The sequence below is a fragment of the Uranotaenia lowii genome, chromosome 3 (assembly GCF_029784155.1).
Source record: "Uranotaenia lowii strain MFRU-FL chromosome 3, ASM2978415v1, whole genome shotgun sequence".
Lineage (NCBI taxonomy): Eukaryota > Metazoa > Arthropoda > Insecta > Diptera > Culicidae > Uranotaenia > Uranotaenia lowii.
The window spans coordinates 305,171,419-305,184,848 of record NC_073693.1 but is presented as its reverse complement, the minus strand read 5'-3'; the positions used below and the strand labels follow the sequence as shown (position 1 = coordinate 305,184,848).

The window sequence follows — 13,430 nt, the reverse complement described above, 5'->3', positions numbered from 1 at the left end:
GACAATGACAATGACAATGACAATGACAATGACAATGACAATGACAATGACATGACAATGACATGACAATGACATGACAATGACATGACAATGACATGACAATGACATGACAATGACAATGACAATGACATGACAATGACATGACAATGACATGACAATGACATGACAATGACATGACAATGACATGACAATGACATGACAATGACATGACAATGACATGACAATGACATGACAATGACATGACAATGACATGACAATGACATGACAATGACATGACAATGACATGACAATGACATGACAATGACATGACAATGACATGACAATGACATGACAATGACATGACAATGACATGACAATGACATGACAATGACATGACAATGACATGACAATGACATGACAATGACATGACAATGACATGACAATGACATGACAATGACATGACAATGACATGACAATGACATGACAATGACATGACAATGACATGACAATGACATGACAATGACATGACAATGACATGACAATGACATGACAATGACATGACAATGACATGACAATGACATGACAATGACATGACAATGACATGACAATGACATGACAATGACAACAATGTTATTTATTTAAAGCATGGCCGTAGGAACGGGGGGTTTTGAGGGTTGAACATAATTAAGCTGAAAATCACAAATAAAAAGTAGAATTTGAGGTTATTCTCTTTGAAATTGTTTTATGAAAAAAAAATCAATTTTTATTTTGAGAAAAAATGGCTTGCCCAGGATAATCTTTATGGAATTGAGTCTCCATGAAAAATATTTGTCGATAAAGAACAAGATTAAGATAAAATAAAGAAAGACTATTTGCGGTGTATTTTTCACATTGATATTGTATTTTTCTAAAACCAAAATTCAAACTGAAATTATAAATTTGGATTAAGTTTGCATATTTGAACCAAAAAATTTGAATCTCTTACTTTTATTTTAGAAAATTTGATTTATGTTTTTCAATATGGTTAAAATATTTGAATTTGCTCAAGTGTTTGTAATACAAAGTTTATTTTTTTGTTTCGATTATAGTCGTTTTAACATCTTTATGTCATTCACGACTTATATCAACGAAGCAGTTGGCGAACAGTCATTAAAAAACTTATCCGGTACAACTGTGATCGATGTTTACTTTTGGGCTCGAACTCACGGACATCGGCTCAGGAAGCAACTAACTTGCCAACCGAGCTATATCACAAGCCCATTAATTTTATTATATTTGAGCATATCTTAAGTTTTTTTTTAAAGAAATTGAAAATATTTCTTAAGGGGGGAGTAGGGTCAAACACTTTCAAAAAATCGTTTTTTTTTATTTTTTTATTTTCTAATTGTAAAACATTTCAAGAATGTTGTGTCAAATTTTCAAGTCAATCGAAGCAAAACTGTAGAAATTATAGGCCTTTATCTCCTCTTATCTAATACTGCAAGAGAGAGAGCAGAAACTTCAAACGCGTTTTTCTCGAAAGCACATTTTTAAAGTCAGGGGACATCGTCATTTGAAAACTACTTCACCGATTCTTTTCAAATTTGGAACATATTTTCTACATATAAAATACCCAACCCCAACGATTTTCTTTTTATTTTTTTACTTTGGGGAGATTTTACAGATAAAAAATGGTGGATTTTTTCGTGAAAAATCGTAGTTTTTACTTCAAACAGCCACAAAAATTTCATAAAATTTTTTTTAAGTTAAATAAAATCGTTGGGGTTCAGAAAAACATCTATTAAAAATATTTTGCTCTGATTTTTTGACTTCAGATCATTCTGTGCTGAGATAAAGTGTCCACCGCAAATCCTGTTTTCTAAAAGGCATCCTCGAAAGTGCTCCGTCACCAGCTCATTTTTCAATATTTCTCTACGAAAAAATTACTAAATGTTTTTTTTTTAACAATGCTTTGTATAATGCAAAAAATTTGAATACATTTGTTTGAACGATAGCTCTAAAAAAATCGTAAAAATTGTGTTTTTTTACCCGTTATACCCTACTCCCCCCTTAAAGACTTATTTTAGACTTAAATCAAATAAGCCTAATCTAACAGACTCTTGAACAAATTGAAAGATTTTAACCATCGATGAAAGTGAGTTCCATATTTTATTACTTAAATTTGTATTATAAAAATATTGCCCACCATTTTAAATATTTCAGAACGTATTTTCTAAAGTGATTTAACCCTCTAGAACTCAATTTTAAATAATAGAATTTCATCAGAATGAACAATAGAATGAAAATAAAAATTCAGCAATAATAATGATGATTAATCATGGATAGAAATTCCCATTGAAATATTTTTGTTCTTAATAATCATCAGAATATAACAACTTGTAATTGGAAGAAATGAGAAATAGAAATTTAGAATTGTAATACAACATAAGAGTTCCCAATTTGAAGATAAAATTCTGAAGTTCATTAGAAAATCATAGCTCTGAACAAAAAAAAACAAATTCAATATTGTAATAAAATATAGCTTTCAAATAACGAATGATGCTTTTGAATAAGAATAAAAAATTGAATCTAGTAACTTTTCGATTACAAATACATACATACATAGAATACAAATACAAATTTATAAAAACAAGGAATTACAGTTTGCCGATATGCCATAAACTTGAAATATAAAATTAGGGTTTGAAACATAAATTATGAACTTTTTTTATATTGGCTTATGTCAGTGTTGAGCAGCTTTTTGAACCAAAAGGTCAGTTTGAACTCAAAATTTTTTCAGCAGTCTTCAATAATTTGCAGAACTTAATAGCACAAGAACGTAAATTTTTAAACAACAACAAATTCATGAAAAAGAAAATTTAAAAGTATTATCAAACAAATTAGATGTTGAACATGTTTGTGTAAGCTGGCAATGCCAGCTGATAGCTATTAGATAAAAATCTATTTTTGTGGTTAGTTTTTAGATAATTCCAATTGATGATGAAATACAAATCCGCTTCTATTTCATTTTTCAATGATTACAATTTTTTGCCAGATTTGAATGGTAACGTAACTTGTGTTTTTGTTCAATTCGTCAAAATTATTATCAGTAAAGTATTTTTATAAAACAACATTGTGATGGATGAAGTGAAATAATAATCATAATCATGTGCTTTTAAGTGGTGCTCCGATCATTTTACTAGAATTTAAATTTCTATAAAAAAAAAAGTTCAACCAAATGATTGTGAGGTAAATGCAAAATAAAACACGTTAAGTGCATATTTGAACAAACTATAAACATATTATTCATCCCCGATCTATTAAAAAATATAATATAATTTAAGAATATATTCGCAGGCCGCAACCAGGTCGCAACCGGCCCGCAGGACACGTTTTGTTCATTTCTGGTTTATGTATTATTAATACAATCTGTCTTATATATTCTTATACGAGAATTTTTTGAAAAAATATTTTTAAGAAACTCTCGGCAGGCTGCGATTTGCTCACCCCTGGTTTGAAAAATTCTAATTGAAGAATGAATTTCAAATTTCGTTTGAAAATATGGAAATATGTCCTATTTCAAATAGTTTTTCCAGTAATCAAAACTATATTGAAATTGAATTTGAATGCCTCATGCCGACAGCTTGTGTTGAGGCGAGCATCTTCAAGCTCAGCGAAAAGGTTGAAGCAACAACAACGACAACCAAACGAATCGCACACGTTGTTCGAAGCGAAAGGAAAGCGCCCAACATACGGTTCAAAGAGGAAAAAAACGAAAAAACGAGCTGCCCGCCTGTGGTAGCTGAGCAATAGCAGAATTATCCTTAAGCATTCGAACCAGGCGCAAACAAGGCAATTCGACATTGTGCTTGCCTTCGAATTCGGTTCCCTCAAGCTTGGAGGTCGTGATGAGTGAGTTCCATTCGTTTGCTTTTTCGATTTTGCTTCCTCGAATGCATATTACTTCATGAACACCAGCCAAGTTGAGTGAGTGTCCTTCGTGTTTTTGTGTATTTTCCCCTCTTCAAAGCATCGTTCACTCGCGAGTGTAGCGTTGAACGAGGCAAGGATCTTCAATTCGTACTCGTTTCATTTGAAACACTGTTTGACATTCATTTTGAGCCTTTTGGTTACTAGGGTATGCACTCTTTTGGCAAAAAGTTTTTCACCAGTCATTAGAGCAAACGCACCAATACGAGAGTATACGCGGCCCGATTTTGCTCATTTCAGCGGACCGATTTTGGTATACACACTCTTTCGCGCACCGGGTGGAAGCATATTATTTTTAAATTGTGCATTGCACTGAGAAAACTTTAACAGAAAATATTAAATTAAATTTACTGATCGAATAAATTTTCGGAGTCGATAGTTTTTTCGCTTGAATTTCGGTTATTATCATTTTTATTGATTATTAATTATTACTATGCATAGCGATTGTTGGAGGTTATTCGACGGGTTAACTGCTATCCGTTATGTGACGCCAAAGTCGACATGCTGGTTGAAGATGCCATACAGCAGCAACAGGGCCACGCAGTTTCGAGCGACCAGCAACCGGGTCAGGTTGCGGATGCAACTAGAACTTCTGTGCAGTGTCAGCCGGAATCATCCGAAATTCAGCGGAACTTGCGCGAAATATGCCAGCTGCTGTGGAGTTCCACGATCAAACAGGAGGTTTTCCGCCGCTGGTCCAAGACTTTGGCCTCAGTGAGTCGGAACCGTTTTCCCTGGTGCAGCGCAGCGAGAAGGAGGATTGTATGCGTCATTGCCCCGGTTCAAACTTATCTGCTAAAGATGCTGCTCATGGCCCCGGTCAGACAGTGAAGTTTTTTTTTCTATTTGCTGCCTATACTTTTCCAACCTGTACGGAGGGTAGAAAAAAATTTAAAAAAAATAAATTTTCGCTAAATAAACAGTTTTTTCACTTACCTGCATTGCTTACGTTGTTGTTATTCGATGCTGGTCAATTGCAAGTTCTGCACTGTTCAAAATTATGCTAATTCCGACGACCCACTCGGCTGCGAAGAACAAACCCTGGGCCACCGATTCCGAGGGCCTAAATTTTCACCTCTTTCGACCCAGCACAGAATACTTCCAAAATGGCTCTATATAATTTTCGACACATTTCCGATCCCCCCGCGAACAAAATTCCGTCCGCACGTTCGAACGAATCAAAAGAAGAGCCACAATTGCTTAATTAATCAACAAATTGTTTACCAAAATTACAAAATTTTAATAAACATCGTTTGTTGAACTTAGCCTTCAATGGTAGATTTTTTTCAGTGCATGTTTGCTCTCGCCCCTTTCTAGTGAGCAAATTTGGTGATTTTGTCGGTCCCGACGGCAACGGCCCTATTTTGCTCACCCACATACTAACCCCCGGTGCGGTTTAAAAGTGATCAAACGCGTGAGCATTTTCACTATACTCGCGATTGCTGCGGATGCCCTTAGTGTATAAAAAATACTTAAATTAAAATGAATAATTTAATTTGATGTTCCCAATGTGAAAAAGGATACATGGGTTTTAAAACGTTGTAAGCGTACTTTATTTTGTCGCGTACTGTATCACCCTTATTCTCGTTTTCGATCGAATAACATTCGTTCGAAAGTATGGCGATTTCGTATTCTTGTTTTCGTTCGAACGAATCAGAGCAGTTCGATCTTTCGAACATAGTTCGTTCGAACGAAATGTTGCATTCTCGTTTTTGATCGAACTTATTTTTTCTATCAGCTAACAAACGCAAGTAAAATCCTGCGAACTGTGAGCGTTTCGAAAAAGTGTATAACGTTTACATCGGTTGCAAAATTTCTAAGTGGCTCAAAGCAAACAACATTTATTGGGAAAAATTCTAATATGCTTCGGTTCAAAATAATAAATTTGTGGATTATGATAGATCAAATTTTTTATTCAAATTTATTTACTTGGCACTTTTCATCTTAACAGAGTTATTCCAGCAGTAGCAGCAGCAGAACTGCTGCCACATTTTTGCATTAAGGACACTTGCGGTAGTTCATCGTTGGATGTTTTCAGCATTTTCACTGCCGTTAGTTGCTGCTGATAACGATGACGGGAAACATTTGTTACCGGAATCAATTTCTTGGGCGCCATGGGATGTTTTGAATTCTGTGGTTGCTATCCTGACCACCTTCTGGTGACTGGGGAGATAGATTAAACCGATCATTTCACTCTTGGATTTCGACATGAAAAAAACGGTGCACAGGGGACAACACGAAAAAACTTAAAACACACTCGGAACTGTCGTCCTTTCTTCCGTTTTTTCCGTACCGACCGATTTTCTAAAGTGTTCCGCCCGAGTAATCAAATCCAGAAAAAAATAAAATCACAACTCGACTAGAAAAGCAACTGTTTTCATTAATTTTCTGACAAGGAACGCCATTTTGACCAATCAGAGTGCTTTGATTTTTCGAACTTGATCTGGTAACACCAACATCGAACGTATCGCATTCGAACGAAAACAAGAATAGCTTTTTCGAACTCGATCGAAAGTATCCGTTCGATCGAACGACAGATACGCCGTAAACAAGAATAAGGGTGTATATCTTTTTTTTTTGGATGGCACGCTGGAATGTGTCTTAAAAATTACTAAATAAATCTTAAAATAATATAACACAAATGTTTGTTTCTACACCATATGATTAACGCCCCAAAATTTTGTGACTTTTTCTGATGATCTCCTTGAATCTTGGCCACCAACATGGAGTGACACTTTATGACCATCGCTTGACGACATTGAAACCGAAAAAAACCTACTCGAGGAAGGTTGTTACGCTCATTGGGTACCTACCACAAGAATTCCATTAATGTTTTTCAGAAAATGAAGCCGTCAGCAGCCAGTCAGCAAGGTCTTTTACCTGCACCGACAAACAACGAGCAACTCCCTGCGTTCGTACAAGATTTACAAAATTTTATGATTCTCTTTTCCTAATAAAACCGTAAAAAGCGTGTTTGCACAAACGCGATTAATTGCCCCTCGACTCGTCACTCGTTTTGTCGCTTCTGGTGAGCGAGTGAGGTTTGCTGACAATTTTGTCCCCAAATATGATGGCCATTCTGAACTGTACAGTATCTATGGCCGGCTGACCGCGCGAACTGGATATGGAGAGCGTGAGAATTTCAACTTAAGACAGCGCGCACTGTTATGGGTTCCCGGAAAAGCTCAAACGCTTTATTAGCAATTAAAAGAAGGAATTTAGCTGGAGGTTTCCACGACCTTTGGCTTCTGCTGAGACGGGAGTTTTGCTGTTGGAGGCGATACGGTTTTTCCCGAATGAGTCCACACCCGGTGTTACTCGGCTAGTTGCTGAGATAATCGCATGTTGAGGCTCTGAAGTAGCTTTTTACGCTCAAGGTGGCCGCGGGCCAGAGCCTGGAATTGAGTCATAAAAAATAGAAGGTGAGGTGAGAGATTCTGGTGATATCGTTATCATATGGTAACATCTACCTGAATTCGAACTGCGGCACTTTCTTCGTTCATTTCGGGTTGATCCGTTTCATCCAGGGAAATTTTTTTGACTTTTTCTTCTGAGAGCACCTCTTCTTCTGATGTTTGTTTCATGAGATGATCTCGTTCTCGTTTTCCTCGGTAGATAGATTGAATAAGTGTAGCCGCTTCGTCCATCATTTTCTTTTGATCTTCAGGCATGTCTTCTTCCAAGTATGTGTCCAAAATATCCAGCACCTCAGATCGGCCACTGAATTCAGGAGCGACGATATTTTCCACAATGTTTTCCAAAATTTGATCAGCTATCAGTTTGCCTTGGTGCTTTTTGAAGGCTCGCTGAATGACCGTGGCCGCTTGATCTTGCTTCAAACGCTTCCTAGTGAAGTAACCCCGATAGACGGCTTGAATCTTTACTGCTGCTTTATCCATCTGATCCTTAGTGGCTCCACTGGCCGCATAAATCCCCAAAGAATGCTTCGCGGCATCTTTCCAATCGCTAGTCAAAGCTGGACCGTAGTATTCCTTGTACACATTTCTCAAGAAATAAGTTTTATAAGATCTCTCGATCAGTTTTCCTACCTTAACGGCCTCCTCATCAGTAAATCCACACTCCACAATCAGACGTTCCATAACTTCTGCCTCTCGGAACGCCTCTCTCAAGCTTTCGTCTGAAGTCTTGACGTTGAAATGCTTCTTGAAAGCTAACCGAATCAGCACCACAGCCATTTCGGCCTTATCCGGAGTCAATCCGATATCGTCCAGCAACTCGATGATGTCCAAGCTAGTATCCAGCACCGTATCGACCACCTTCTGAGCCATGGCCATGTTTTCACGGCGTAGCAGTTTGGATTCCAAATAGTCGGCCAAAAAGGCAATCACATTGCGTGGCTGTTCCCGGAGAACTTCGCGGCTGATTTCGTACATCAGTTCCTTAAGTTCTTCCGAAACCGGGATCACGGAACCGGGTGTACGCTGCCGATGCAGAAGAAAGTTCATGTTTTTTTTTAGCTTCTGTTCAGTGATTGACTTTCAATTTGGGCTAATCACATGGGTTACTGAGGTAAGAATGATATTCTGGATTCAAGAAAAAAATCTTTATTCACTTTGTTCACTTTATTCACTGACAAAATGTCCCGTAGAAATGGACCGACAAAGCCTAATCAGTCCAATCGATGACCGAAGGTTCGTTTTTTAGCCCTGTATTTTTGTTTAAATGTACATATATTTGAAGTCGCACAAAAATTTAGCTGTTAAAAAAAACCGTTGAATGAGCAAAAATAATGATGTCTTCCCATTCTTCGTTACTGACTCGTTGGAACTCAGCTTCACAGGTGCTTTTCTTCTTGGAGCCCATATTTATTTTGAAACATCAACTTTTATCTTCATTGTTGAATTTTTTAATCGATGACCCGTAGCCGTATGAAAGAACCAAGCTCATTTTATAGCCAAGCCATCGAATTATCTGTCGAGCAAAGTTTTCCGTGCCACGAGATTGGAAAATCTGCCTTCATGGTGTCATCCCAATAAAAATTTTTATCCCTCATCCGCATTAGAGTGTCAATTTGACACTATTGCTAGTTTGAATGCTTGTAACTTTTTTCAGAAGCTTCAAAAAACAAAAAAAAAATCTTTGGGGACCCTAAATGAATTCAAAAGTTCTTTAATATTGCATCTTTACTTTCTTATGAACGAACCCTGGAAGCCTGAACAAAAAAATCCCTTTTCCGACTTAGAGTGTCAATTTGACACTCCGAAAGTAAAATCTATCTAAGTCGTTTGAATTATTATGAATTTCATATGAAACTGATATCACCAGAAACCTTTTAATGTCAGTCAACTATGTTTAGAACATTATATACAGCTAAAGCTACTGGGTCATTCCATACCAAGTGACCATGAAAATGCAACGACCCTCTTCGATTTATATGTTATAAGCTATCAAATGAGTTGATTGAAAATTTTTGAAAGTGTTGCCAAACTAGAAAATTTTGCATTTTAAAACTTAAATTGCGATTATCTCAAAATGCCCCCACTTTTATTTTTGATTTGATGGCGCCAATGGATTCAGCGTGAAATTTTACATAAGAATCACTCATTCACTCAAAACAATATGAGCCGTTTCGGAGATATCAAGTTTTTAAGATGGGAAGTTCGTGAAATTTCACCGTTACGCCACTACGTCTTATAAATACGCATCCGAAAGAATGGATCTGCTTCCGCATATACTACAGGGTCCGGCAATTAAACTGCTACATTACTTCAGCAGTAATTATTTCGTTGCACACGAAACAGTATTGAACGACCCCTCGTAGCTTTGTTTACATAGGGGCTTATTCTGCGACTCGAGTGACGTGACAAAGTTGTAACATGCCACGATCTATAATTGTCTCATATATTATAATGGTTTGAGAAGTTGCTGAAGCCCTACAGAAAGCATTTAGTGTATTTTAATGGCAATTTTGGAAGGGTCGTCCATCGAAAAGTGCACATTTTCACAACACCCCCATTTTGTGGCACTTTTCGATGAACGAGCCTTTCAAAATTGCACATTAAAATACACTAAATGTTTTCTGTAGGGCTTCAGCAACTTCTCAAACCATTATAATATATGAGACAATCATAGATCGTGGCATGTTACAACTTTGTTTCGAAGACAGCGAACCATTTTATCTAATCTTCAACGTGTCAGGTTTAAAAAGTTGTTTTTTTTCAAGAGATTTTTTTTACTTTGACTGTAACTCCAGAGAGAAATGTGATAGGACTTTGACATATTCAACATCAGATCAGATAAACAACTTTGTCGAAGACATCATAGCCCTAATTTGAAATATAAAAAAGATAGCATTTTTATCTCGCTATCGGTGGACCCCTCGGCAAAAATTTTGATGAAAGAATATGCTCCATGTAAAATTGAACAATGTTTCTGAAGACATCAAACGTATATCTCTTCATCCCTGGGCGCTATTAATTTCGTACAGCTAGATTGATGTTCTGCACCACTGTGCAATGATAGCTAAGACTATGGGGCTTATTCTGCGACTCGAGTGACGTGACTTAGGGAACTTCATATCGTTTTGCTGACTTAAATAGCCTCTCTAGCCTCGAAATTTTTGTTTGGATGAGCTGTTATTGGTCATCAGAGCTCATCGACAAAAAAATTTCTTTTCTGTAGCATTTTCTGGAGTCAGGACGAAGAAGTGAAATTTCGTGAGTCACGTCACTCGAGTCGCAGAATAAGCCCCTATGTAAACAAAGCTACGAGGGGTCGTTCAATACTGTTTCGTGTGCAACGAAATAATTACTGCTGAAGTAATGTAGCAGTTTAATTGCCGGACCCTGTAGTATATGCGGAAGCAGATCCATTCTTTCGGATGCGTATTTATAAGACGTAGTGGCGTAACGGTGAAATTTCACGAACTTCCCATCTTAAAAACTTGATATCTCCGAAACGGCTCATATTGTTTTGAGTGAATGAGTGATTCTTATGTAAAATTTCACGCTGAATCCATTGGCGCCATCAAATCAAAAATAAAAGTGGGGGCATTTTGAGATAATCGCAATTTAAGTTTTAAAATGCAAAATTTTCTAGTTTGGCAACACTGCCAAAAATTTTCAATCAACTCATTTGATAGCTTATAACATATTCTTTATAGGGATGGTCTTATCTTATCTGTAGCTTCTACCGTTTTTGAGATATTAAAAAAACAAAAACAGTTTTTTTTGCAAAAATTGCCAAATTTTCAAAAAAGTGGGGGCTGCCATTTGAGGGAGGGTGGTCCGATTCCTCCAAAACTTTGGATTTTTCTTATTAACGTTAAAATAAGTCACCCTACTGATTTTTAGCGAAATCGAAGAGGGTCGTTGCATTTTCATAGTCACTTGGTATGGAATGACCCTACTAGTTTTCTCGTTATTCAGCGGGAACAGATAAAAATCCGAAAAAACATACCTCTGAAAAATTATTGCAGCGAATATATTACATACTCAAAAAATATCTATCTTATGCATATGAAACCTTAAGTGATGGTCCACATAATGAAGTAAAGAAAGATTTTATTTTTTTTTTTTTTTTCAATGAAAGGGTAACAAAAAGTGCAAAAAAAGGTGTCTTAAAAACCTACTTTTCATTCGATTGCTAGTAAAGACTGTTTGAGGGGTGGTAAAGTTTTTGAAAAAATATGACTACAAAATTTATTCTAGTTCTAACATTTTGTTGTATTTAGATTTTTGATGCAATTTTTCAAAGTTGACCACTTTACGCGATTTTTTTACAAATTAAAATTTCATCTTTTTTTTCAGTTCAGCGTTAGGTTGCACCCGGATTTTCAGTGCTTTCTCGCCGTTTGAAGCAACTTCAACTATATCCGTTGGAAAGGGAATTTTATGCTGTGAGATTTCACAAAAATATGAAAATCCAGCAATGAATAGTTCATTGCCACTGTACACATTAATATTTAAGCTTAATTTCATTTGAGATCGCGTACGAGCGATGATTTAATGGGCTGGCCAAGAGTTTAAAGGTATATTTTGGGGTTCAAGGACGTGATAAACCAACAGATATATTTCACATGTTGCTTAGAATACCATAATAGGATTTTTAAAACACCTAAAAGTATCTTGAACGGTTCGTTACAAAGTGTTTAGCGAACGCAACCGAGCTTCTTGAAAGAAGTTGCATGAAAACGCTAAGAAGTTCCGTGATCAATATTTTTACCTTACAAAAAGCGATGGATATTCCTGGGTAATTTTTTTGTGATATGAGTACCGTAATCCGGGGTAATATTGATCACTTTTTTCAATATTTTTCGATTTTTTTCGATTTTTGTTAGGCAGAATTTGGCATGTTTCATATTTTTAATATCAGTACTGTACTATTAAACCACTTTAAATTTGATTATCTAAAATCTATTTCGGCACTGTTTTGCTTTTCATGCAGTCTCTATGTTGACGGTTTTAACAAGTTTTCTCGATCATAAAGGAAAAAAAACATCTTCATAATATTTACAAATGCTAGTTTATCAATTTAATCTTGCTTTTTAACGTTTTCTTTTAAAAAACATTCATAATTGAAAAAAGTACCTTTATGTTGCATACATTTAGGGGCAAAAATTAAAACAATTGCTAAATTGTTTGAGTTGAAAAGTATAAATGAAATTTTACCTTCACAATCGAAACAAAAAAAAAAATCCTTCACACATTCCTCCAGGCTTACCCACTATTTCCATTTTCATTTTTTCTTCAAAGTTAACCATTTGATAGGGTTTCTATCCATTTGCCCAATACGGGCTTACTCTTGGAAAATGACCTTATTTTTAACTTATCAAAAATTTATCTGTAAAAGACTATAAAAATAGCACTTTAAATATACATATACATAGAAAAAAAGTAGTTCTTTCATATTCAGCAACCCGTTTGCTTCTAAATGCTTTTTGGTTTCATCAGGAGAGCTGTTTGTTTGCAAGCCTTGGAAAAAGTAGATATTTCTAGATTTTGAAATTATTTTTTTATAACACAAAAAAAATTTTAAATACAGACCAATTTTTGTATATTTGATACTCAATTTATAGGCTTTCAAACGTAGAAAACAGTTTTCAAAAATTCAAACTACAGACTGAGTTATTGATGATAATGTGCAAAAATTTACTGTTGATCGAAGCCAAATGTGAACTTGGGAGTTCAGTCTTTAAGCATAAACGTGACATTTGGTTGCTTGGGTTATTTCTCAACTTCCTAGAAACTAGCTCTCACCCCTATCTTGATCCAATGAATGATCAAACAATAGGGGAGAATGAGGATACTTGATCCCTGGGGATACTTGATTCCTTAGCTATATCTCGAAACTGGAATGTCTTACAAAGATCAAATGTTCTAGAAAAATGTGCCAAAATGAGCAAAATAACAATGCTTGTAGTTTAAATTTTCTTAACAAAATAATTGTTTGAGTAATTGAACTTTGTTTGAAAAATTTCACAAAATGTAACTTGAAGATCTTTTTCCATCACTTTAAAATGT

At 35.7% G+C, this 13,430-nt stretch overlaps 1 protein-coding gene and 1 long non-coding RNA gene across 2 annotated transcripts; both read right to left on the bottom strand.

Moving 5' to 3' along the window:
• Window positions 1-4,341: 4,341 nt before the first annotated feature.
• Window positions 4,342-5,391, bottom strand: LOC129757901 (uncharacterized). Its single transcript, XR_008739847.1, has 2 exons — window positions 4,885-5,391; window positions 4,342-4,816 (listed from the first exon to the last, which is right to left on the bottom strand). It is a non-coding gene; the product is annotated as an uncharacterized LOC129757901 (long non-coding RNA).
• A 1,722-nt stretch (window positions 5,392-7,113) lies between these two features.
• On the bottom strand, window positions 7,114-8,457 carry LOC129758009 (abnormal spindle-like microcephaly-associated protein homolog). Its single transcript, XM_055755426.1, has 2 exons — window positions 7,419-8,457; window positions 7,114-7,343 (listed from the first exon to the last, which is right to left on the bottom strand). The coding sequence occupies exons 1-2, from the start codon at window positions 8,412-8,414 to the stop codon at window positions 7,263-7,265; spliced, it is 1,077 nt and encodes a 358-aa protein (XP_055611401.1). The 5' UTR covers window positions 8,415-8,457; the 3' UTR covers window positions 7,114-7,262.
• Window positions 8,458-13,430: the final 4,973 nt, after the last annotated feature.

Coding starts and splice junctions, on each gene's coding strand:
- LOC129758009 (XM_055755426.1), bottom strand. CDS start 8,414: ATGAACTTTCTTCTGCATCGGCAGCGTACACCCGGTTCCGTGATCCCG. Junction 7,344..7,418: donor GTGCCGCAGTTCGAATTCAG/GTAGATGTTACC, acceptor ACTCAATTCCAG/GCTCTGGCCCGCGGCCACCT.